This window comes from Sphaeramia orbicularis, chromosome 1 (assembly GCF_902148855.1).
Source record: "Sphaeramia orbicularis chromosome 1, fSphaOr1.1, whole genome shotgun sequence".
Classification (NCBI taxonomy): domain Eukaryota; kingdom Metazoa; phylum Chordata; class Actinopteri; order Kurtiformes; family Apogonidae; genus Sphaeramia; species Sphaeramia orbicularis.
Window position 1 is genome coordinate 34,903,360 of NC_043957.1, and position 27,266 is coordinate 34,930,625.

At 36.4% G+C, this 27,266-nt stretch overlaps 2 protein-coding genes across 4 annotated transcripts in view; both read left to right on the forward strand.

Annotated features, from left to right (window-relative positions):
- Positions 1–10,034: 10,034 nt before the first annotated feature.
- psmd12 (proteasome 26S subunit, non-ATPase 12) lies at positions 10,035–18,164 on the forward strand. The gene is made up of 11 exons (XM_030145777.1): positions 10,035–10,242; positions 10,650–10,709; positions 12,834–12,962; positions 13,083–13,190; positions 13,464–13,568; positions 14,100–14,249; positions 14,435–14,569; positions 15,078–15,190; positions 15,389–15,563; positions 16,538–16,615; positions 17,675–18,164. The coding sequence occupies exons 1-11, from the start codon at positions 10,135–10,137 to the stop codon at positions 17,882–17,884; spliced, it is 1,371 nt and encodes a 456-aa protein (XP_030001637.1). The 5' UTR covers positions 10,035–10,134; the 3' UTR covers positions 17,885–18,164.
- Positions 18,165–18,971: 807 nt separating this feature from the next.
- Positions 18,972–27,266, forward strand: part of helz (helicase with zinc finger) — a 57,260-nt gene continuing 48,965 nt past the window's right edge. For 2 of the 3 annotated variants that reach the window (XM_030141225.1, XM_030141237.1), the window contains exon 1: positions 18,972–19,005. The gene's annotated coding sequence lies outside the window, so the exon portion shown is untranslated. The remainder of the gene's footprint in view (positions 19,006–27,266) is intronic. The other variant, XM_030141231.1, reaches the window with a different exon arrangement.

A 27,266-nucleotide genomic window follows, 5' to 3' on the forward strand; every position in this document is an offset into this window, starting at 1 on the left:
TAGACATATATTTTACTGATTTTAAATTAGCCTTAGTTTTAGTCGTTTTTAATGTATTCATTTATTTATTAGTTATTTATTTTATTCATATGGCAAATATGGGTCCTCAGAAACCAGTTTCGTTCTATTCTTTGTGATGGAATGACAAATAAAACTCCTTTGAATCCTTTGAATATTGATACAGTACTTTAAAATATCGATACAGTATCATGAAGTGAAATATCGTGATATATTGCAGAACCAATATTTTCTTACACCCCTGCTTTACATGGTATTTCACCATCTTGTTTATACATCCAGGTGTGTCACATGATGCACAGGGCCAGTTGTCTAAAACACGTTTTAAGAAGGTTATCTATTGGAGGCTAGCTACCCTGTTCTGCACTCTGAAAACCAGGGGTGTCAAACATGCACCACTAAAGGGTCCTTTCCAGCCCGGGGAATGAATTTGTGAAACGCAGATATTACACTGAAGGAGACACAGTCAAGGATGTTGAAATTATTTTAGTTCAGGGCCACATACAGACCAGTATGATCTCAATTGGGCCACACAAGGAAAATCATAATAATCTATACACCTATAGTATATACCTATATAACCCATATAATGACAATTGATTTTTCCCTTTTTTTTTTTTATGCGAAAAATTTAAATGGCATGATAAAGTTTTCATTTACGAACTCCTTTCACAAAAAATGTGAATAACCTGAACAACTGTGAACAACCTGGCATGTCTTAGGAGAAGTAAGTGCAATTTTAACAATATTATGCCTGTTATGAAATATTTTGTGCCTTTGTAGAACTACTATGATCTGTAAGATATAATGCATATGTGTAAATGATAAGCTGAGACATAGTATTGTTGAAATTACATCTATTTTCAAAGAAATTTTAGGTTGTTCGTGTGATTCACATTTCTTTAAGGATCAGTTGTAAATGTTTACATCTTCATAATGTGATTGTACGTTTTTTCACTCTGGAACAGTTTTTTCAGTCCAAAGAAAAAATTTGAGTTGACGTTATCTGTAGGGTTTCATGCTATTATTTTACTGGTCCGGCCCACTTGAAATTATATTGGGCTGTACTATGTAGCCTCTGAACTAAAATGAGTTTGACACCTGTGCTCCAAAGTCAGACATTTCCAGTTTGGAGGATCTTTTGAAACAGCATTTGAAATTAAATTCTCCTTAAGTTTCCAAACTAATCAGTGCCCAGAGACATAAGACAAAGTACCTTCTAAAATATAATAAAACAATAATTTATAAAGCAGAAAAAATCATAAATTATCCCTTTCATGCATAGTGGTCACTATAGTGGACACCTATTCTCCAGCTGTTCTCTTGCATGTTCATGGATTTAATTGTTTTAGTTCCATGTCCTCCTGAGACCCAGCAATGCATTTTTGTCCTCTGTAGGGGACAAAAGTTTGACAGTTTCACAAAAGAAAATGCTGTTCATTGCGAAGGACATTCCATTAAAAAATAAATAAATGAAAACAATTTTAAAAACGTACCTGAAAAAACTGTTGCATTATGCAGTTTCCAATCAAGATGACTGTTTAATGTAAAAAAAAAAAAAGCTAAAAATGTTCACTTTCCTGGGTCTCAGGAGGATATCAACCAACACAATGGATGCTCATGCATCATCTACACTGACATTCAGACCATTACTGCAACTTTGCTGTTCTTGATAAACCTGATCTGCACTAACATGTTTGAGTGTAAATCAGCTGCTAATTTTCTCAAACAAAAAGTGTTTTTTTTTTTTGGCATATTATCTCCATAACTAGAATTAGAAAATGATAAAATGTGTGAAACATGAGATTAGCTACATTAAAAAAAATATGTATTTCATAGTTTTCACACTGTATATCACATTATGATGATGGGTTTTAAATATATGTTTCTTTGCTTCAAAAATCAAATGCATGCTGTCCAGCTGAGTGGACATTTTTTGTAACTCTGAAAAATAGATTCATCAAAAAAATTCAATCGCTTTGTTTTTTTCATGCCTAAATAGGAATAAAAACACTCAGGCAAAAAAAATCTTGATTAAGGTTCTCATAATTCATGCATGAAAGGGTTAAACAACACAATCAACAAGGAATCAGAATTCATAATCAACTGTTTTCACCATTTTCCACCAAACCAAGGCTGCAGCACTTTTTTTTTTTTTTTACAGAGAACAGCATGTCACAGTGCAAAAATAGCATGCACCTGCATCATCATTAGTATGTTAATATTATGCAACCCACTCAAAAATCTTGCAAGTTTGCATTGTTCAATAGCCTTTAAATGGCTGTTAGAGACATCACTGAAATACTAAAATCTTTGAGGTCAAGTCAAAGTCAAGTTTATTGATATAGCACATTTACAACAACGCAAAGTGCTCAAAGTAGTAAAAATTAAAGATATTATAAAACTAATAAAAATATATAGATATAGAAGATAAGATATACTAAAACTGATAAAACAGATAAACAATAATAGGATAAATAGCATCTAAAAATACAACCAGAAGACAAAAACAAATAAAAGCCACACACTTGTAATAAAAGCCAGTGTAAATAGTTGTGTCTTTAAAAGAGATTTAAAGCATTCACTGGACTGTGCACATGTGACATGATGGGGCAGAGCGTTCCACAGCCTTGGGCCTGCTACAGAAAAGGCTCTGTTGCCTTTTGTCTTCAGACGGGTATTTGGTATGTCTAAAATCAGGTGATTTCAGGATCATGTTTCTCTGGCTGGAATGCGCACAGTTAAAAGCTCTGAAAGGTAAGGGGGTGTCAAACCATTCAGGTACTTAATGGGCAGCTGTGGCTCAGTTGGTAGAGCAGGTCGTCCAATGACCAAAGGGTTGGTGATTTGAATCCTGGCTCCGACTGCCCACGGGTTGAAGTGTCCTTGTTCAAGACACTGAAAGCGCTAGGACACCATGAAGGTATAGAAAATGCGCTACATAAATACAGCATTTACCACCTTAAAAACATACAATAAAATCTTAAACTTCCTGTAGGTGACAGGAAGCCAGTTTGGGGGTGATGTGGACCCGTGTTCTGGTTCCAGGCAGAAGCTGCATTTTGGACAGAGGACTGGTGCAACCCATAATACAGAGAATTACAATAGATGTGATGAACATGTGAACAACGTGCTCGAACTAATAATATAATAATATAAAGCCAGAAACCTAATTATTTACTAGTAAGTATCAGTCATATTATGGCATAGTGTTTAGATATGATTAGACCAGGAAGGTTATTATTGTTATTAATTATATAAGGAGAAGGGGTGGGAGTTTATAAGTTGTACTTCTTCTTACTCCTTTTTGAATATGTATTATATGTCTTATGTTTAAGTGTTTTGTTTATTTATTTTCTTCTGTTTGACATTCATGTTCAAAATAAATACATCAATCAATCAATCAATCAATCAATCAATCAAACAATCAATCAGTCAATCAATCAATCAGAACTGACTAACAGAGAGGTATGGCTTCACCTCTGATGAAAGACGCAGCTGAAAAAAGCTGGTCTTAGCAACAGACAAAATCTGTTTGTCAAATGTAAAAGCACTGTCAAAGAAAGCACTAAGGATTTAACATAAGCGTGGGTAAAGGAAACAAGGGAGCCTACAGCGCTATCAGCAGCTAAAATAAAAGAATGACCAAAGAAAATAATCTCTGTCTTATCATCATTTAGACTTAGGAAATTTAAGCCCATCCAGGTTTTAATAGCATGCAGACAGTTAATAAAATTCTGCATGTGACCTGGATGAGACCTAGGGGAAAAATACACCATATTGCCAAAAGTATTGGCTCACCCATCCAAATAATCAGAATCAGGTGTTCCAATCACTTCCATGGCCACAGGTGTATAAAATCAAGCACCTAGGCATGCAGACTGCTTTTACAAACATTTGTGAAAGAATGGGTCGCTCTCAGGAGCTCACTGAATTCCAGCGTGGAACTGTGATAGGATGCCACCTGTGCAACAAATCCAGTCGTGAAATTTCCTCGCTCCTAAATATTCCACAGTCAACTGTCAGCTGTATTATAAGAAAGTGGAAGTGTTTGGGAACGACAGCAACTCAGCCACGAAGTGGTAGGCCACGTAAACTGATGGAGCGGGGTCAGCGGATGCTGAGGCGCATAGTGCGAAGAGGTCGCCAACTTTCTGCAGAGTCAATCGCTGCAGACCTCCAAACTTCATGTGGCCTTCAGATTAGCTCCAGAACAGTGCACAGAGAGCTTCATGGAATGGGTTTCCATGGCCGAGCAGCTGCATCCAAGCCATACATCACCAAGTGCAATGCTAAGCGCCAGATGCAGTGGTGTAAAGCACGCCGCCACTGGACTCTAGAGCAGTGGAGGCGCCTTCTCTGGAGTGACCAATCGTGCTTCTCCATCTGGCAATCTGATGGACAGGTCTGGGTTTGGCGGTTTCCAGGAGAACGATACTTGTCGGACTGCATTGTGCCAAGTGTAAAGTTTGGTGGAGGAGGGATTATGGTGTGGGGTTGTTTTTCAGGAGCTGGGCTTGGCCCCTTAGTTCCAGTGAAAGGAACTGTGAATGCTTCAGCATACTGAGACATTTTGGACAATTCCATGCTCCCGACTTTGTGGGAACAGTTTGGAGCTGGCCCCTTCCTCTTCCAACATGACTGTGCACCAGTGCACAACGCAAGGTCCATAAAGACATGGATGACAGAGTCTGGTGTGGATGAACTGGACTGGGCTTTGGGATGAATTAGAGCGGAGACTGAGAGCCAGGCCTTCTGTCCAACATCAGTGTGTGACCTCACAAATGCGCTTCTGGAAGAATGGTCAAAAATTCCCATGAACACACTCCTAAACCTTGTGGACAGCCTTCCCAGAAGAGTTGAAGCTGTTATAGCTGCAAAGGGTGGACAGACGTCATATTGAACCCCATAGACTACGAATGGGATGTCACTGAAATTCATATGCGAGTCAAGGCAGGTGAGCAAATACTTTTGGCAATATAGTGTAGATCTGGAGGTTGTCAATAAAACAGCGGAAAGAAATATTATGACTCCTCAGGATGGACCCTAGTGGTTACATGTATAGAGGGTATGCACGTGATGTCACCGCTAGCAGAAGTCACCGCAGTTACGCCCACTGAGTGGCAGAAAGAAGGAGATGAGTAGCAACGTTGGCTTCAATGCTGTCTAAACTTACGAACAATATTTAATAAAAAATGGGGAAGAGCTGTTGTGCGATTGACTGTATGAACAATTTTGAAAAGCAGTTGGAGCTATCATTTTACAGACACCGAAAGACAAAGAAAAGAGACGTAGATGGATCCACAAATCCAGGAAACCAAACCTAGATCTGTGGATCCTGTTTCGTGTCAGGAAACATTAATTTATGCTGTATTTTTGGGTCAAATCATACCTTAAATGATTTTTTGTTTTGGCTAACGTTACTTTTTAGTAAAGCTCTTGGTTTCATGATCAGATCTTTCATGGTTTTTATCTTCATTTTGTGATTCTGCACCTTGTGCTCCTACATGATTTGTAAAGTAACTTAAACTGAGCCTCTGAATGTCCAAATGGATCATATCTGATGACCATGAAAAGATGATAAATTGTATTTTAAACCAATTATTTACATGTATTGATGGGTTTAATGGATCAGAAGTTATTGAATATTTTTACATTGGTAGTTGTTGTTGGTTGTTTGGGTCTTTTTGGGTTAAAAATCTTAAAATCTTAAAATATTTGGATGTTGCTGACAAAAATCCTGCTATATCTGATGAGTGAACTTAGATGGTTTTATAAGACATAAGTGTTGCTTTGTAGGTTTTGAAGAGACCCTATGTAGAGAATGGCATTAATGGCACATCAGTCTCATAATAAAAATGCTCTCATGTGGCATAGGATGTAGCAGCCCATTACAAATTAAATAAATCATGTGCAGAGCTCACTGAAGAAAAATCCTGCTTTAACTATTTAGGTAACTTGTCTTCATGTACTTTTTAAAGCAGTTAATACAAGGTTTTACAACGAACAAAGCACTAAACCTGATTGGCTACATTCATACAGTTGTTGCAGGTACAATAAAGGTCTGTAAACATGTCTTAGATATTTGAGAAATACCACAAGAGGCCTCGAGACATTTTGATCTCTGCTGTCTGGCGACGTCCTGAGATATCTCACAACATTATGATACGTGGGTGTCCACACAAACCAAGTTTTGTTTGATTTTCTCTCAAGTATAATACAAGAAAGGGCTTTGTAAAACTGCAGAACTTGGATTTCATTTCTGACACTTTGTGTCTATCTTAACTTCAAATCCTGAAGGTTAAGAACCATGGCATAATGACAAACTTTCATGTGACTGCAATTACTTAACCAGCTAACCACAATCTAGTGATGACCAAACTATTTCAGTAAGGTCTCTGTTGATTAGAAAGGAGATTAGATTGCAGTGTGAGCTGCTGTGTTGCATCAATAATACCAAACAAATCTGTAAGCTTTGAAAAAGCCAAATAGTCTTACCTCTGTCCCACTTATTTTTTTTATCAGAGCAACACAGCATTTTAAAAAGGGAAAATATTAGCAAAGGAAGAATTCTTTAGACATTTAATTCATCTTTATGTAAGTTGTTTTTAAACTGGCTGTGTCTACTGTGCTAAAAATGCAAAATAAAGCTTAATGAAAACTTCAAACATATTTTTATCTTGTCACTGCGACTTCAACCAGCGTGTTACTGTCATGGTGTTTAGGAAGATAATGATGATAATGGTGGTAGTTTGATTCTTCATCATCTTCAGCTCAGCTCTCCCTGATGCTTTCTTAAATGTTGTGCCTCTGCAGTCGGAGTTCTTGCTCCATATTTGCTATCCCTCTCATGAGTCTACACCATGTTCAGTTTTTCAGGCCTCCAAGGTCTATGCTGAGCCTGCACAGGGATCAAACTGATTTTAGCTCAGAGCTTAGGGGCTTTCTCTGCCACGGGCAGGAAAATCACTGACCCACATTAGCTTTATTTATGGGGGCAGTGGAGTCTTTCAAAGCACTGAACTGTGATGACAGGAATGCACGAAACAGACTGTAAAGCGACACCTGCTGTTGAACTCCAGTCACTGCATTGACTTGTTCTTGTCTTCATTTATGTACACACTCATCTATTCACAAAGTTCGTCATTCACTGTGATCATTTAATCAATGAATGCAAGCCATGACTTTTTTCACATACAAACTGTTGTAATTTTCTTACTCCACTCCTGAGTCATCATAATCAAAGTCATCATTCACAATTTTTAGTGTTGCGTTAATATCTGGAAGTGATTAAGTAACATGCATTCTGAGTAATCCCGCTGTTTTTTCATTCTGAGGATTGTCAGCACATGATCAAACAACTGTCTGACTGTAGAGATATGATTTTCTTCGGGAGATGTGCTAATAATGTCACATACACTTTAGAAATAACTTAAAAATGTTGAAAAATGGAAATTGAACCAATCCAAACAACCAGTCATTATAAATCAATTACAGATAAGCAATAAACCTACTCACAATGTATTGTGTATATTTCTGTTATAGCAGTGATTCTCAAACTTTTTACAGAGGAGTGCCTCCTGAAATATACTTTTTTAGCCAAGTACTCCCAAGTCTTGCTTCAGAATTTTGATTGAAAAAAATAAGGCAAAATTTGCTCCTGTGCCAATATTTTCAAAACTTTGTAAACAAACAACATATATTTAACTATAGCATATATGTGTATATATATATATATATATATATATATATATATATATATATATATATATATGTATGTATATATATATATATATATATATATATATATATATATATATATATATATATATATGTATAAACACCTTTTTTAAGTAAATTTTGTGTACAAAATATAAACCGAAAAGTGCCCTCTTTCACTGATGAGAAAAATAAATGAATTGGTGATTAATTAATAAATAAGCCTTTCATCAACAAAAAATAATCCCTTTCTCAACTAATTTTTGAATGACATAAAATAGAAATGCTCTTAAGATGTTACCAAAACTTAAACAAGATGATTGACATGAATGTATTTATTGTGTTTTATATTTCAGCAATAATTCTCATTATTTATTTTGTATTCTGTACATGATAACTTATTTAACATATTTTTCCCCAAAAAAAATTCAAGTACCCCTTGGGCTTCTTCCAAGTACCCCACTTTGGGAACCCCTGTGTTATAACAACCATTTACTTCACATTCATCATGTTTTCAATAAGGCTTTCAGTGATCAATTATGTGACATGTGCTTAGTGTTGTGTTCTATTATTTGAGGCAGACGGGAAAAATAAGCAGTGTTAAATGTAATTAATCAGAAAGCAGTTTATTAATGAAAGAACAAAAAATAAGTATTCAGCTGAGGGCTCTATTCTGGGGAAAGGAGTTGATACAGAGAAAATGAGTGAGATGAGTGAGATGGACAAGAATAGTGAGAAGAGCGAGAAGAGCCCAGTCACATGGTTACAGAAAGTTTATTTACAGACAATAGGGTGACGCAAGGTGAGCGTATAGGGTCATAGATCATTCTTGACGGTAGCGTCCTGACTCCGGATAAGAGGTGCCTGGCTGTGATGTCAGCGTTGTTGTGTTTTGCGAGGGAGCGAGTCTGTGGTGTACAGCCTGTCTTTGTGGTTTCTGAAAGAGCATATTCGTTTGATACAAACTACGTCAAAGGGACACAGTGGGGCCTGTGCTACAGGGTGGAAAGTACCTGATTGAGCAATATGTGAAAAGATGTTCAAATGAAGACAGTCAAAAAGTATATAGTAGAAAGGTCAAACAATATTTATTTATGTAATTATTTCACAGGGACAATGCAGTCAAACATAGTTACAAGTTTGCAGCTGATGTGATGCATATAGAGTTTAACCCTTTCATGCATGAATTATGAGAACCTTAGTCAATATTTTTTTCCTGAGTGTTTTTATTCCTCTTTAGGCATGAAAAAGCAATACGACTGAATTTTTTTAATGAACCTTTTTTTTTTTATAGAGTTTCAAAAATGTCCACTCAGCTGGATACCATGTGTTTAATTTTTGAAGCAAAGAAACATGTATTTAAAACACAATATCAGAAAGTGTTATACTGTGTGAAAACTATGAAATAAAAACATTTTTAAAGCAGCTAATCTGATATTTTTTATTATATTCGCAATTTTTAGTAGCAATTGATTTACACTCAAACATGTTACTGCAGATCAGGCTTATCAAGAACAGCAAAGTTACTTCGGTTGGTATGGGGTCACCATTGGTTCTTGGGGGGGGGTGGGGGTGGGGGACTTTGTGTATCAAAAAATCTTGTATCATAAAATTTGAATTTCTTTCTTTTTTGTATATTGTACTTTTGGAGATGCACAATGAAAATAATAAAAAAAAACTGATCCAAAAAAAATAAATAATTAAATAAATCAACAGCAAAATTACAATAATGGTATGAACTGCAGTATATGGGATGGTGTGTAAACGTCCTCTGTATTGGCTGATCTGCAACTACAACAACAAAACTCATGAATATACAAGAGAACAGCTGTAGAATAGCTGTCCACTGTAATGACCACTATGCATGAAAGGGTTAAAGATAGTGGTAATTCTCAACTCCAGTCCCTGGCTCTTCCACAACATTGCAGTAGAAGTATAAAATATACATAATTTAAAATGATCCTGCATCAAAATAAAATATACAGAATTTAAAAAGGTCATACCATACATAATAATAACCAAGAGCAAATGTTGATTATCATTGCATTACATATATTATTGTAGCTAACATTTAGCATTATAAATTATAGCATCATATCATGTTAGCATTGTGCATATACAACATCATTAACAAACATAACCATCCTCATCACCAAAATCATAGCAATACTAGCGTGAGTGGCACAGCAAAAATACAGGTTAGGCTTTCATAATGCCTGACATATTTTTGAGGGGTCCTCACCGGGTCCTTCAGGCGCATTGGACAGCTATCGGTCCTCCTCTCTGATTGGTCACCTCTACCCCTTCGTTCATTTGACAAGCAAAATAGTACGAAGCCAAGTTAGCTCGTAAGAAAAGAAAAGCTCCGTGCAGTAGCTTCATCCGTAGACCACAAACATGTCTGAGGAGCGATCTGAACGTTCCGATGGAAGGATTGTAAAGATGGAGATCGACTACAGTTCAACTGTAGACCAACGTCTCCCTGAATGCGAGAAAATGGCTAAAGTAAGCGGAGTGTGATAGAGGCCGGCGCCGGCTGAGTCATGGTGCATCAGTGTTGGTGTGTTAGCATCAGAGCTAACATCCTATTACCGTAGCTATGGCCACAACAGCCGGAAATATTCACTAAACGGAATTTGTATTGTAAATCATTTGTAAATATTTAACGACATTTTTAAAATTCTTCAAAGTTTGGTACCTTTTGCTTTCCTACACCTACTTTTGTTTATTAGCTCTTTAGAATGCTAGCTAATAGCTTAGCAGTCTAGTCATGACAACATACACTGACTTAGCTAACCGTGTTGGGAGAGAACATTTAAATCATGTATGAGTAGAGTGCAAATAGAATACATGTTTTATTATTTCAAGTAGTGAATTATATTGGCTTAAATATTTTTACTCTTCTCTGGTAGGAGGGCAAGCTACAAGAGGCCGTTGAGAGCTTGTTGTCCCTGGAGAAGCAAACCAGAACGGTGAGTACCCCCCCTCACAGTCACAAAGTCACAAAGTTGGCATCTTATGCGAAGGCCTGGTGTGTATGTGTGTGTGTATATATGTAGGTGTATATGTGTGTATAGAGCTATGTATGAATATGTATTTACCTATATGTGTTATTGTATTATGTAAATCATATTATATTTGTTCATAATAATATAAAGCCAGAAACTTAATTATTTACTAGTAAGTATCAGTCATATTATGGCATAGTGTATAGATATGATTAGACGAGAAAGGTTATTATTGTTATTAATTATGTAAGGAGAAGGAGTGGGAGTTTATAAGTTGTACTTCTTCTCACTCCTTTTCGAATATGTATTATATGTCTTGTGTTTAAGTGTTTTGTTTATTTACAGGGTGGGGAAGCAAAATTTACAATGAACATTTAGTTGTTTTTTCTCAGCAGGCACTACGTCAGTTGTTTTGAAACCAAACATATATTGATGTCATAATCATACCTAACACTATTATCCATACCTTTTCAGAAACTTTTGCCCATATGAGTAATCAGGAAAGCAAACGTCAAAGAGTGTGTGATTTGCTGAATGCACTTGTCACACCAAAGGAGATTTCAAAAATAGTTGGAGTGTCCATAAAGACTGTTTATAATGGAAAGAAGAGAATGACTATGAGCAAAACTATTACGGGAAAGTCTGGAAGATACTATTAAAGAAAAATGGGAGAAGTTGTCACCCGAATATTTGAGAAACACTTGCGCAAGTTTCAGGAAACGTGTGAAGGCAGTTATTGAGAAAGAAGGAGGATACATAGAATAAAAACATTTTCTATTATGTAAATTTTCTTGTGGCAAATAAATTCTCATGACTTTCAATAAATTAATTGGTCATACACTGTCTTTCAATCCCTGCCTCAAAATATTGTAAATTTTGCTTCCCCACCCTGTATTTTCTTCTGTTTGACATTCATGTTTGAAATAAATACATCAGTCAATCAATCAATCAATCAATCGAGGGAATGTGACCGTATTGGTGATTCAGTGTCTCATGGCTTTTGGACCCCAAAGCACATTACTGTATATTGTAATAACAGCTCTCTTAAGATGTATTGCTACCTAGCGTTAAATTAATTAATCTGAATTGGACCTCTGCTAAAACTCAAGCTATCAGCAGCAAGCAACAGTTTACTCCATGTGTTTTTTGCTCATTGGTGTCAGCCTCAAACTTCTTAAAACAGAATTATTTCATACAAGTGACTTAGAAAGCTGGTAAATGCCCCAGAATCCTGAGTGCTAAACAACACAGTCCTATCTAATTTACTTTTCAGATAATCTTGTGCTCTCAGCAACTAAGGTCTTGCAGAGATTCCACAACCGTTAGGAAAACAAATTCAAGTGATGATCATACATGTATCATTAGTACATGCTTGGCCATACACTGGTTGAATCAGAATTTTGGTTTTATTTCCTCACAATATTTGAATTTTTCTTCTATCAGCCCTATAATATTTGTAATGTATCTCTACTTGGTCTACTGACAACATGGTACATACTGTTGCTTGTCTATAATACTGCAGAGTGCTGCACAGATTCTACTGTGAGGAGATCCCTATTAATTGTTGCTACAGTTACTTCTAACAGTTGTACCTTTATAACATAACCATTATTAATTCATAGTTTACTTTTGCAATATAATAAATATATTAAAAAAATCACCTCTACCACAGACAGTCAAGATTTTGTTTTGAAAAGGAAGTGATGGAAATGTTGTTTATCTATATGTAAGTATGATTAAAAACTGTGGCCTACATTTTTTTTTTTTCATTTAATGTGTGGAGCCAAAGAAAGCCTATAGGTATAAAAGCCTTCATTGTACATAATGAAATTAATGTTCATCAAAATGTTTTTATATTCTATTTACTCTTCAAAGTAGATCATGCCATAAACCTATATAAAGGCAGGGTCATCAAAAAAGAAGAAAAAACAATGGTGAAATCTCAAAGAATCTTAAAAAAAGAACAAAAAAGAAATTTAATTATACTAATTTTGGCCATAAAGCGAAGCACTGCAGTGTGTATTTGTATTAGTTTGGTTTACAGCTTTTCACTGTGTAATTTAATCATTTGTCTTCAACTCCACTCAGGCATCAGACATGGTTTCCACCTCCAGAATTCTTGTGGCTGTGGTCCAGATGTGTTATGAAGCCAAAGACTGGGATGCCCTGAATGAAAACATCATGTTGCTCTCCAAAAGAAGGAGTCAACTCAAACAGGTAAGGTACTCTACCACAGTAACTACTTTGTACCAGTGGTCAGAAATGGTTTCTTTCAGGTTGCATTTTGTCAAGCTCTTCTTCCTGAACCCCAAATCTATCTGCTCTGTATTGCATCAGGCTGTTGCCAAGATGGTACAGGAATGTTACAAGTATGTGGATGCTGTGACGGATCTGACTATCAAGCTGAGACTCATTGACACACTTCGCACTGTGACTGCTGGCAAGGTCAGGAAGTCCTTTTGAATGTTAAATCAGTTGTACAGAAAATTGTTAAACTGATGCACTTTACTGAACACAAAGGTATAAGGTATATACAGTATAGCCTTAAACACGGGGATATTTCCAGCCATGTTTAATACCCACTTTAAACAATGTTGTTTTTTTAAGCGGTATGAATCTGGAAAGTTGCATCAATTAGGAAACTCAATATAAAAAATTTGTTATGAACAAAATCATAAACCTGTTTTTCGGTCAAAAATATTGTTTCCCCTCTCACAGATCTATGTAGAGATTGAGCGTGCCAGGCTGACAAAGACGTTGGCGGGTATCAAGGAGCAGAGTGGAGAGGTCAAAGAGGCAGCTTCTATCCTCCAGGAGTTGCAGGTGAGAAATAAATGAAAACTGCATCAAGTCATTAAACAAAAAAAATATTCCAAATACCCATCATTATTATATTGCATATTACAGCCTTACAAAGTTCAGAATGTAAATCAAGTCACATTATTGTGAGTGATTGTATTATATTGTAAGAAGTGAAATACAGAAAAGGAATACCATTTTGTAATAGTCTAGTTTTTTTACTTTGTAAACTTTGTAAGCGTCTTTGAGTACTTAGAAAAGTGCTGTATAAAACCAATGTATTACTATTATTATTATTATTATTATTATTATTATTATTAAACTCTCTGTAAACTGAACAAAATGTTATTTTGTGTGTGTTTGTGTCATTTCAAATAAAGATAGTTATGGTCACACTTCAGTGGCCTTTGAGCAACCTATGGTTGTGTGCCTATGTTCAGAGATTTGAGGTGGTTATATGTTAGGAATGTTAATTGGATAAAACCATGCTAGGGCAGCATTTACATATGACAAAATATACTTAGAATTGAATTTCATTAACCTTTTGCCTGCCAGGTGGAAACCTACGGCTCTATGGAGAAAAAGGAGAAAGTGGAATTTATCTTGGAACAAATGAGGCTTTGCATCGCTGTTAAGGATTATATTCGCACCCAGATCATCAGCAAGAAGATAAACACCAAATTCTTCCAAGAGGAAGGCAGTGAGGTAAAACGGATTTGTAAAAACGGGACAGTTTATAATGACGATAATGTGATCATCTATATTATACTATTATAACAGCTGTTGATAAAGAAACACTGGAAGTGACTGTTCTGTATGTTAATTTTTCCAATATAATATTTTCAACAACAAAGCAGCTGTAACTTAACGTTCTCTTTTTATGAACTCAGGAGTTGAAGCTGAAATACTACAACCTGATGATTCAGGTTGACCAGCATGAGGGCTCCTACCTGTCAATCTGCAAACACTACCGTGCCATCTATGACACCCCGTGCATCTTAGAGGACAGCAGCAAGTGGCAGCAGGTACAGAGGCCACATTACTGTATACTATAGTGACAACCTGCAGTACCATAATAAATGATATGCCATTGTCAGACTGATTCTTGAATGAGAATTAGTTTGGACACAAGTTGGATTTCCAAAGTCTTATTTATAAGCACAGACCCAAATGTCTCTAGATGCTATTGGATAGACCTTTTAGCCAATCAGAGCAATGCCTTTTGACAACCATTTGCTAAATAGGTAGTAGATGCCTGTTGTATCTGACCTGTCTCAAATCAGAAAAATGGTTGTGATTGGATCCACACAATCTACACTCAGTGGAAAGTAGTTTTAATAGAAACAGTGTCTGGCTGACCTTCCAGAGACAATGGACAATTTCTCTCAAGCAGGTTCATCTGGTTCCAAAGTTGTGTGTATTACTTTTCTGTATTTAAAAGCCGTACACCCTGTCTACTCCCAAACTTTACTTTGTATGTTTTCTTGAAAATGTTGAGTGTCACTAAAACCCGTGTATGCATTTTTGTTTCAGGCTCTCAAGAGTGTAGTGCTCTATGTGATTCTCTCTCCATATGACAATGAGCAGTCCGACCTTGTGCACAGAATCAGTGCAGACAAGAAATTGGAAGAAATCCCTAAATACAAGTGAGGTTTGCTTTTTGCTTCCAGCAGTGAACATGATTTCCAGTACAAGATGGCAGATGTTGTCTCATAAACAGAAGCTTTATTTGTCTCTGTGGGGAATGTCATTTGCTGCACACTCACAATTGCGTCATGTGCATATCCTCTATAGAAGGGTGTGAACACAAGGGAGACTTTAATACTTTTTTTTTCCATTCCCAGGGACCTCCTGAAGCAGTTCACTACTATGGAGCTGATGCGCTGGGCCTCCCTAGTGGAGGATTATGGGAAGGAGCTGAGAGAGGGCTCACCTGATAGCCCTGCTACAGATGTTTTCTCTTATTCAGAGGAGGGGGAGAAAAGGTGGAAGGACCTGAAGAACAGAGTAGTGGAGCATGTAAGTCTCATAGTCAAGTGTAGGGTCTTGTCCCACCCTGATCAGACATGTCATATACATATTTTAAATGAATCAATTTATTCACAACATAAAATCCTGCATAACGTTAGAAGTGGCCAATAGCCTTTCAATGGCACTCCTTGGCAGTACCTTGCCAGCAGACAATAAAAAAGCAGCAAACATTGTTTCAGTTATCATTCTCTCTTTGACAGTTTCTTTCTCTATAATGCAGTTCCAAAAAGACACATTGCAAAACCAGCCTGGACAGCTTATGTTACATTCACAGTGCATGCAGGGAGTGAAGGCTTTGGTGATAGCTGAACTTGGCATATTGAGCAAGGAAGCGAGATTGGATCACAGGGAGTCACACAAGATACATTTGGCATTCTAATACCAGGTGTGACGTATTTGGAACTACCCACACATGAATCAGAGTTTCAGAAAACACAGGAAACTTAGTACGTCTTCAGAATGGTCAGATGGTACATTCCTAGAAGCAGAGAGACATATTTGGGAGACCATAACTTAATTTGTCTTGGAATACTGTGAATCAAAGTGGTTAGATTTGATTTCGAAATAAATGATAAATGTCATTTGAGAGGTGAAACTGTATTCACAGTGAACATCCAAACAATGTTAGTCTGAATAAGCGACTCATTTAAACATTACAAAGTGGTAAAATCCAATGCCTTTCTGCTATATTTTGCACACAATCTTATACACAAAAGATTGTTTGACTTGTAGCTGTATGTAACACACATTAAAGTAAGTTCTGTAAAACTTAAGAAAAAAATTTAAAAGGCAACACCGATGACTTATAATATCTGACAGATTCAATGGCTGTAACTGTCGTGCCCACAATTGGAATACACTGGTAGAAGGGTGGTTAGGATTCCCTCAGCAATTCTTCATATTTTATGCAACTACAGTACTTTACTACAGATATATTTATGAATTTCTTGTCTTTCCTCCAGAACATCAGAATAATGGCCAAATATTACACCAGAATCACAATGAAGAGGATGGCAGGACTCCTTGACCTCTCTATCGATGTAAGCACTGTTTTACTCATAAGGTCTTGCAATCCACATCTTTTTAACAGTTCACAAAAATATGTATAAATACAAGTTTTTTCTATATTGTTACAGGGTTTCTGGGGGTCGTTAAAAAGCATTAAAACTCATTAAATAGATTTTGTGCAAATTAAGGCCTTAAATGGCATTAAAAAGCATTAAATTTGACGTTGAGAGGCATTAAAAAATTAAGTACACTTGATGGGAAAAAAAGCATTGTTATTCATGATTTATTCTGATTACATAAGCATTTAATAATTTTGATCAGAAGTATAGTGTGATGATTGACAGGCGGAACCATTTAATTGACTATTGTTTACGGCCGCTGCATGAAGTCAAAACACCGGATGTGTGGAATGCAACGTGCTGTGGGCGTGCTCATGCTGTGGCCAAAGAGTGGAGGAAATATTAGCACATGTTGAAAAAATGGGAAAATGCAAGTTTCAGCAGAAGTGAGTGGAGGAGGAACTATTCAGATCCTGGTGAAAGCCTGTGGATGGTAAACTGTATGTATATATACAACTGTATCTGCAGCTGGACATGGGCATTAAATTTGTTTTAAGTGGCATTGTAAAGGGTGTTAAAAATCATTAATTTAGATTTGCTGATACCTGCAGAAACCCTGTGTTAGCCTCCTAGCATAATTGCCTATGTCATTTTTTTAGGTCATAGCCGCTGTTAAAAAGTGAATCAGCAGTGTTGACAGTAAAGTTACACAGATATCACAAGCTGGCCAAAAATATGACTTGGGCAATACATACCATTAGCTAATGATATGGTAATACACCAAAATAGTGTATTATTTTTTAATTAAATTATGAATTGTATTTTATAATGCATCCTTGAAATGTGCATGTCTTATTTGCAATCAGCATCTTAAGTTTTGCGGTTGTGCGTACTTGCTTTTAAAGATTTGGGAAATTCATGGTTCATGTGCAATAGCAGCATTGCTTCCTGATAGCAAGGAAATATTTATAGTATTTGGCTTTTACTATTGCATACTGACATGATGATCTATCTGCTGAAATATTTCCTCAGGAATCAGAGGAGTTCCTCTCCAGCCTAGTTGTAAACAAGACCATTTATGCCAAGGTTGACCGGCTGGCTGGCATCATCAACTTTCAGAGGCCCAAAGACCCCAACGATCTGCTCAATGACTGGTCGCACAAACTCAACTCTCTGATGTCTCTGGTCAACAAGACTACACACCTGATTGCCAAGGAGGAGATGATTCACAACCTGCAGTGAAATGGGAATAGCGGGGATTATTTTATGTCTCGGTTCATATTTGTTTGTTTTCTTTCCTTCTGTGGAAATGTTTTTGAATTTACAGTATCTGCTAAACTGTATGCAGTGTCTTTCCACTGACGTAACTGGAGAGAAACTTCAGGATACACACAGAATCGCATCTATGTTCATTTTTTTTACTGTTCAGTAAACATTAACAATAAATACATATACACCTCAGTGTCAGTGAAGCTTGAATGACTTTGTTCCTTCTTCTCCAATAAAGTTTGAGACTTATTTGCAATTTTACATTTATGATGGTTTATATTGTGAGGTTACTTATACAGCACTGAATAGAAACATTGAACAAAAAAATTAAAGTTCATCACATTTGTATGATGCCTGTTGCCTAGAGTAAAGGTTTTTTAGAAATATCAGTACATACAGTATGAGTATCCTCCATGTGTATTTTGTAGAGTTGTATACTCATGCAATTCAATGCCTTATTGATGAACATTTATTTTCTCCACACTATACCATTACAACATGTCTTAAATAATGGACATGAGGTAGTTGTGCTTTAGCAGAATGACAATGGAAATTATGAGTTGTAGATAATTAATTTTTATCTTTGCAATATGCAATAAATGTGGATTTATTGTGTTCATACCACCAGCAGAAGACCACAGCCTTGGAGAATCAGAACACTGATGTCTGACTTCATCTGAAAGCATTGCAATGGTTTGATTTAGCTCCTTGTATGGCTCAAGATTTTTACTTTACACTTGACACCTCTGTGCTGAAAACAATCCATATGCTATTATCATTTAGAAAAAAAGCAAACGTTACAATTATGACTTAATGTCATGGTTGATATTTTTATATAAATTAATTCATAAAGGTAAATTGATAAGCATCTTTAAAAACTGTACGTTCAACACGATGTATTAATATAGTTACTTTTAATTAGGTATAGTAATCGATTAGTGATATGTTTAAAATATTACAATGCAGTTGATTTAGACAGTATAAATCCTGTGTCTCACACACACCAGTCCTCTCAACCTTCAGATCAGTACATCCCACTATGCTTTGCGATGGTCTGACAAGTGGATCCAAGATGGCGTAGAAAGTAAAGCTAGGTAAGTGTTGACTTCCCATTTTCAGCCCTTTCAGTTGTCTTTTTCAACACAATACCACTGGCTCGAATCCCCTCCATAAATCACTAAGATAATGGCAAATGCTTTGAGTTCATGCATGGATACCAGCACGATGTCATACCAATTATATGCGCATAAACACCGTGGCAAAATCACAGGCCCAAACCCGTTTTGTTTCGGCGACTATAGCTAGCTAGCTAGCTAGCCTGCTAACATTAACAAACTAGCCAGCTATTCTTGTTGTGAGCTTGCCAGTTTAGTACCAAGAAAGGCCGTGTTTTGGCTAGCAAGCTAACTGTCAGCTACAAACAGTCTGGTCGGTATCAACATTGTACACCCAGCACAGACGTAAACTATAAGTAAATGAACATACTGAAGGTGTTTTTCAGGGTTTTTCCAACGCTACCGTCATCGCACTCACTTGAAACAGTCATGACAAGTTTACCAGACAAACAAGAGCTAACTAACTTATTTACCAAAACACGATACAAGTCATATACAATATTGTAGTTTTAACGTTAAGGTTCTTGTTTTTTGGTTGTCTGCTTTTTTTTTTAGGATGTGAGTTCCATGGTCGCTTATGCTAATGACACTGCCAAGCCAAATAACGTTATGTAAAGATGATGACAGTCATCTGTTTTTTTACGTGTATCCTCTGCTCTAAAGTCAACCTTGTTGTTTTGTAACCTGACAGTATTTTATCTTGCATATATCTTAACATCATGCTGCGATCTATCCACTACGTCCCGCCAAAGTATTTGTAGTTGCTCCACGGAGTGAGTGGATCTAACGGTCATCAATGGGAGTGTGAAATACCTCCTTCGACTACTGATAAAACAACCTCCCTTTATTGGAGTACATTCACTGTAGTGTTTAGTTTCATATTTGTAATTGGTATAATTCCTTGAGCTGTGTGTTGGTGTTACTAAAACAGAGGTACAAGAAATGAGTAGTTGCTTCCACTGTAGTGTTTGTACTTTGTGATCAGTGTCCCTCTATGTAGAGATCTATACATACAATACTATGGCACTGGGACCATGACATAAAATACACCGTACTGCACCTGATGTGTGGAAACAGGTGCTGCACAAGTGTTTTTATTTTTGTGTAAGTTTACAGCATTCAGTATTGTGCATCTTATCTAATAAGTTGCAATTACATTAACTGTGTATGCTACTGAGTACACTGGCATGCAGAATACTAATAGAGAATTGTTCCTCATCAGAAAACTTCAGCATATAGAGGAAGTTAACTTGCTGTTAGTTCACTTTAGTCTTCTGTTAAAGGATTTGTATTTAATATCTACTGTTGAGCGTTTGTTTAAAAAAATGTATGGTCTTACTCTATTAAGGCCTGTCTTGTCTGATCCAACAATAAACAAGAGGAAAAATCGTGCATGTGATGCACATATATGCATCATTAATCTGCCTTGGTGGGAAAAAAACAAGAACAGGGCTAACTCACTACTAGTTTTAGTCAGGCTAGAACTGTTGTTTTATTTACCAGTTTGACATATTGCAGAGGTAATGTGCTTTTCATGACCCAATTTATTTTTTCTGATGAAGGTGCTGTATTTCTCTTTGATCCCCAAAAGATATTCTTGCATAATAAATCACTTGTGACCTTGTGACATTATCTGTTACTTGATGTTTTCTTTATAGCATGGAGCAAACTATGCTTGTCATGTTATCTACTGTCTCACTTTCAAGGACCAGCTGTCTCAGATATACCCAAAATTATTGGGCCATGGGCCACAGTTTGACGTTTCATTTTAAGTTTGTCATCAAAAAACTGATTCCAAGTTTTTGATGAATGTGAAGCTGGAAATTCGACATCAGCCAGTTGCTGTGGAATTTTCATTAGGAACAAAGTTTGGTTTTCCAGCAGTCTTTTTTTCTGATAATGACTGTAATTGGGCGTTTGGGAGCAGCATTTGTGATAAAATGTTTTTCCCTGCCAGGTTGAGTAGTAGCAATGCCTATGGAGAAACCAGTGAGGTGGAAATAAGACCAAAAGTTACCAGGCTATTGGCCAAGGTTGAGCATTTGTTGCCCAGCAGGTCATACTGTACCCGTGATATCTTAAACAGTGCAGGTTGAAGTGAAGAGTAGCACACTGTTCCTCTTCATTTTGGACACGTATATAGTTTGTGCTGCTCTAATCCTACTTTAACATTGATTTATAAAGTGCAGTTTACCTAACAGTTTATTGAATCTAAGGATAGCTCTCTGTGGTCAAAGCATTTGTCTGGCCATATTATATGTCACATATGTAAGGATTTTTTAATTAGCATAAGTTTACATATTTGTAAGTTGTATAAACCTAACAGTTGTATACCCTGTCGCTGAATTATGTAGTACAGTTGCCATTTAACAACAGATAACATATTCCTAGCTGGCTAATTTCCTCTGTTGACCCATTGAGGTCTGCTTCAGGACTTGGCAAAATGGACAGCATATTGTTAGTGTACCTTGCTTTTTTGCTGCATGGAATTTTGAGTTCAGTTGTTTAACATGCAGCCTTAATAATGTAGTTATTGAAAGCTAATATTTGTACATACTGCAACATGGTTTTTGATTTGCCACTGTTGACTTGGCAGTGAAAAGCAGCATTTAAAAAATCCTCTTTACTTGCGTTAAAAACTGTTTAAATGAAAATCAATGTTTAGCCTACAACTAATACGATGTCACATTTTTTTGAGGAATATAATTTTGTCCATTGTACTTGTCTTATCCTAATGCTCAGAAAAGTATTGGCACATTTTAGTTCGCCCCCCATCACCACCTACAGCTATGATGACCTCTTTTTTGACATTGAACCACAAAATACTACTTCTTCTATGTTCCATATAGACGGTGTGTAGCTTTGCAAACTTGATTGTAAGATTAACTGCTATTTCAGTTGATTTTGACTATAGTTTGTGACGGCAGTTGACAGTGTGTGCAAGTAATTGATCAGCTGTCAGCCTTGGACACCATTTAGTAGGTAACTGTTTTTTAAGGTCGCTGTATTGCATATAACATTTGTGTCAATTAGGGCCGGGTAAAAAAATCGATTTTGGATCGATTTCTTTTTAATTTTGCGCAATCGATTAATGTTGGATGAGATCGATTTTTCAGAGCAGGACCACAAGTAAATGACCCGGAAACCACCAACGCGGAATCGCAACTGACTCCGTCTCGCCAGCCCCTCACGGAGATGAGGCATCTTGGTTGTGCTTGTGACAGTTCTGGTGCGGGAGGAACGCGGAGGAAGGGTGGGGAAAACCCCTCCACGGGAGGTCCTCCCGGACTCGAACCCGCAGTGCGGAGAAATTGGCTGGCGGAGGCGGGTCGCGGAAGCCGGTCGTTCTAGAACTATTAACTTTGATCACATGCGGCTGAGTGTGGAGTTAAAGGAATACTAAAGTGGAAATCACGATGCTCCGCCCACCCTCCCCCTCCAGTGAGCTTCTTGTACCAAGGGCCCAACATGAGTGTTTCGGGAGGCCAAATTGGTGTCGGTGCCCCAGGGTGATAGTAATGTGCCTTAAGGCTGGAAGCACCAGGTATAAAACAGAATAAAGATGATGAAGTCCGTTCTGAGCCACTTTAGAAACATGGACATGTTTGTGTCCTGTTCATTATTTCAGAGCAGATTTATCTTTTTACTGCTGAAATATCAGATTTATTTCCTTTCTAATAACAATATAGATTTTGTGTTGCGTGGCTGCAGTAGTCAAATAATCAAGTTACAACTCAAAATTGTACTTTGGTATCACTAAATGAATCTGAATCAATCAATTAATACTGAATTGAATCAAATCGCAGTTAATCAATTCAGTGCCTTATGAATTGAAATTGAATCGATTAAAGAAATTGGCCATGATTCCAGCCCTAGTGTCAATACACATAAACAGAAAATCATGCATAGAAGATGCATTAAGCTTATGGCTAAAGCTCTGTTACACAAATCCTTTATAGACAGACTCCACTGGTTTATATATTTCAGTTGCCATGTTTAGTGTTACAAATTGCCACTGTTTTTTTTTTTTTTACAAAACTGCAACACTCATTTTCTTCTGCAAAAAGTTGAATCTTAGTAAAGCCCTTATTTTCTGCATTATTAATATTTATAATGGTCTAAGCACTCGAATGACACCAGGCACTTGATTCCATTGTTGCTGGATGTGGTGATTGAAATCATAGTAGGTTTTGCATAATGCTTTAGGCTTCTCATGTGACCATTGCTTTCCCTGTAAGTCATAAATGTATTTCACTGTATATTTCTGGGAACTGAGGTGCAGAATAAGGCATGTACGGGCCACACTTCAGCACCTCATTCCATCTTGCTGTCTATTTGTAAAACTGACCGTCAGTGATATGACTGTTGATGAATAAATGACTGAATTGACTTGGTGCAAATGAAAGATTTCTTAAGAGCAATTTGAGTAATCTTCCATTCCGTTCATATTTACATCATTTAGAAGTAGATTTTTAAATGCTAAAAGATACAAAATGTAAAGTGTGAAGTCTTTTTTTTTTTTTTTAAGCACACTTTGTGTCTTGACAGTAAGTTTAGTGTGTGTAGAAAAACAACAGGACAGGAAACTGAGGGTTAGAAGGACATGAGAAGCTACATGAAAAATAGCTATTTACATCACATATTGATTTAAAGTATGGTGTGGAGTGTTCACTTGGTTTGGAAATACTTTGTTATATGTAGACTTTTCTTTTCAAACGATCATCTTCAAAGTTATTTCCAGGAAGTGGCGTGTTGTGGCCACTAAGTCTAGATGAATCTGGAGGAAGTATTGACAAATTCAATTTCACACATATCTGACTTTTCTAGCTCTCATTCGTATTGTCATCCCTTGCCTTGACATGGGCTTGACAGTAAATGTGACTAGTGGTTTAATGTTTATGTATATGATGTAACAGAATGACAGTATACACTCTGAAGTATATAACATGGCAGGCCCACTGTTACCTGCATCCTAAGCAGAAAGAATTATTAAATGTAATTTAAAAAAAAAAAATCTGATAGATATTTGGTAATAATAGGTCATGGTTAAGATTGAAAGTGAAGTGAAGCAAAAAAAATAAGAATGTGTTTCAAAAATATGTGTGTAGGAGTATGGAACAGTTTCTCTGGCTGTATAAACTGTGTATTTGCAGTAACTCTGGCCTATTTGCATGTCTACTCTTAGCCTAGAAACTAAGATACTGCAAGTGTAATGGCCTGAGGTAGCAAGTGGAAACAAACTGTCAAATATCATGAACAAAAGAGTGCTGTAGTTGTATAGCAGCTAAATAATGTGTGAAAACTTCTGTTAATGGGTGTATCTTTGCTTACAGAGGAGAAACTGACAAATATTTCTCATTAGTTATGCATGTTTTCTGCAGTGTTGAAAAGCATAATCCATGGTGAAAGTAGTGTCTGTCTTCAGTGTTTATTCTTTACATGAAATATAGCCCTGCAAAATGCCATTGAACTATAGGTGATGGGTAGATTTTTATAGTGTTGTGCTAATCCCAAGCACTGCATCAGCATTGACATCTTTATTTTTTACTTGCAGTCTAAGAAGTTATAGACAGGTTATATAGTTGCAGCCACTTCAATGAAAAATTTAATCACAATGTTTTTTCCATATTTTTGATCAGTTTTGATATTAATCTCATTTTATCTCCTGATAATGCTGCTAGTCTGAAGAATATCCTAGTAATGCTTCAAAACTGAAGAAAGAGGATTTACCAGCTAAACTTTAATGTTTTAACACGAGGAAGAATTTTCAACCATTCAGTTTAATGACACATTCAGTGCTGTGTATTTAAACACAGAAAAAATATGTAAGATTTGCTGTTTTTTAAATATCATGTGGTCATTTGAGTATTTCTGAATTAAGGAGAAAAAATGTCTCTTTTTTTTTTTTTTTTTTTTTTTTTTTTTTTTTTTAGCAATATAAATTTTCCCAATCTAGTTTTGGGAATTTTATTAGTAGTTTTACAAGTATTGTATTTTCAATCCAGCCACAGATAACAACTAAATATCATTCATTCATTCATTATCTGAACTGGCGTTATCCTCACTAGGGTCACGGGGGTCGCTTGGAGCCTATCCCAGCTACATCAATCAATCGAAGTTTATTTATATAGCGCCAAATCATAACAAAAGTAATCTCATTACACTTTACATAAAAAGCTGGTTGAGTAGCATTTGGGCCAAGCATGATGACTTCAGTTTTGTCTGAGTTTAGTAGCAGAAAGTTGTTGGTCATCCGATCTTTAATATCTTTAATGCACTCCTGTAGTTTAGATAGTTGATGGGCTTCATCAAGTTTAATAGATAAATATAATTCTGTATCATCAGTGTAACAATGAAAGTTAATGGAGCATTTTCTTATTAAGTTAGCTAAAGGAAGCATGAATAAGATAAACAGTATTGGTCCAAGAACCGAGCCTTGAGGAACTCCATAACAAACTGTAGTTCACTGGGAAGATTCATTATTAATATTAAACTGAAAATGATCTTTTAGATAGGATTAAGGCTGATCCTTTAATACCAATTGATAGTTCCAATCATTGCACAAGGATGTGATGGCCGACTGTGTCAAAAGCCGCACTAAGGTCTAATAAAACCAGTATAGAAACAAGACCCTTGTCTGAAGCATTATGAAGGTCATTGGTAACTTTGACCAGTGCCATTTCTGTACTATGATGTTCGTTAAAACCTGACTGGAAATTCTCAAATAGACTGTTGACTTGAAGGAAGTCATAAAACTGATTGGCTACTACTTTCTCCAGAATCTTAGATACGAATGGAAGATTTGGTATAGGTCTATAGTTAGCTAAAACTGCAGGGTCAAGGCTGGGCTTTTTAAGAAGAGATTTGATTACAGCTACTTTAAAGGACCGTGGTACATAGCCTGTTGATAATGACAAGTTAATCATATCAAGACATTGGATGCTAAGTACAGGTAAAGCATTTTGATGAGTTTTGTTGGAGCTTTGTTGGGTCTAAGAGACAGGTAGAAGATTTAGATGAAGAGACTGTTGAAGTTAACTGACTGATCTCTGTGTGTGAGACAAGCAATCCATAAAACCAAATGGCTCAATAGTCAACTCTGTAGTTTCTGGGTCTGAAGGATTTAAAGGTTGTGTAGAATTTGTGGAGGACAAGAGACCAATAATTGTATCTGTTGAGCAAAATCTTATTATTGAAGAAGTTCATAAAATCGATGCTATGGAGGGTAGCAGGAATACTAGACTCATATGCACTGTGGTTCTTTGTCAGTCTGGTTACAGTACTGAAAAGACACCTGTGATTGTTCTTATTTTCCTCTATTACCGATTAATAATAAGCCGCTCTAGGAGAATGAAGTATCTGCCTGTATTTATGTAGACAGGCTGAATGGTGTTCTGTTAGTTTAGTAGAACGCCACTTTTTCTCAAATTTTTGGAAATGCTGTTTTAATTGGTGAGTATGAGAATTAAACCAGGGAGCCCACTTCCCTTTTATAATCTTATATTTTTAGTGGAGGGATTAGAGCTAACGTTTATCGCAGAGAATCTCCTGTATTATCAACAAACTCATCAACTTGAGATGGACTAAGATTGATTGAGTTGGGGAAAGAATCCAATGTGCAAGTTAGATATGGGATTGAATTAAGCACTGTTGGGATTTCCTCCTTAAATTTAGTCTGGTATAAACATTTTTGGCAGGAAGGGAATCGGTGAATAACAAAAATTCAAAAGTAAGGCTATGAGGCAGTGGTTGAAGAAGAAAGGATTCAGTGGAAAGACTTAAATTTTCAAGTGAACACTGACTAAAACCTATTGAGTCTAGTAATGACATAAATGCATTACTGAGGCTGTCATTGTCATCGTCTACATGAATATTGAAGTCTCCAACAATAATTACTTTCTGTTTTAAGGGCTAGACTGGCTAGAAACTTGGTGAACTCTGATTAAAAATTCAGTGTATGGACCAGAAGGATGATACACTATAATGAATAGCATAGGCTGGAGTGTTTCGTAAGTTGGGTTGGATAGGCTAAGACTTTCAAATGAGTTAAAATTCGGCTTAGGTTTAGGATTCAATTGTAGACATGAATTCAAAATAGATGCAACTCCTCCTCCTCGACCCGACTCACGAGGAATCAGATTATTTAGGTGACTAGGAGTAGCTTCATTTAAGGACACATACTCCTCCTCAAAATCCAAAATATTACCTTTGAATTGCAGCTTTCAACGTAAGGAAACAGA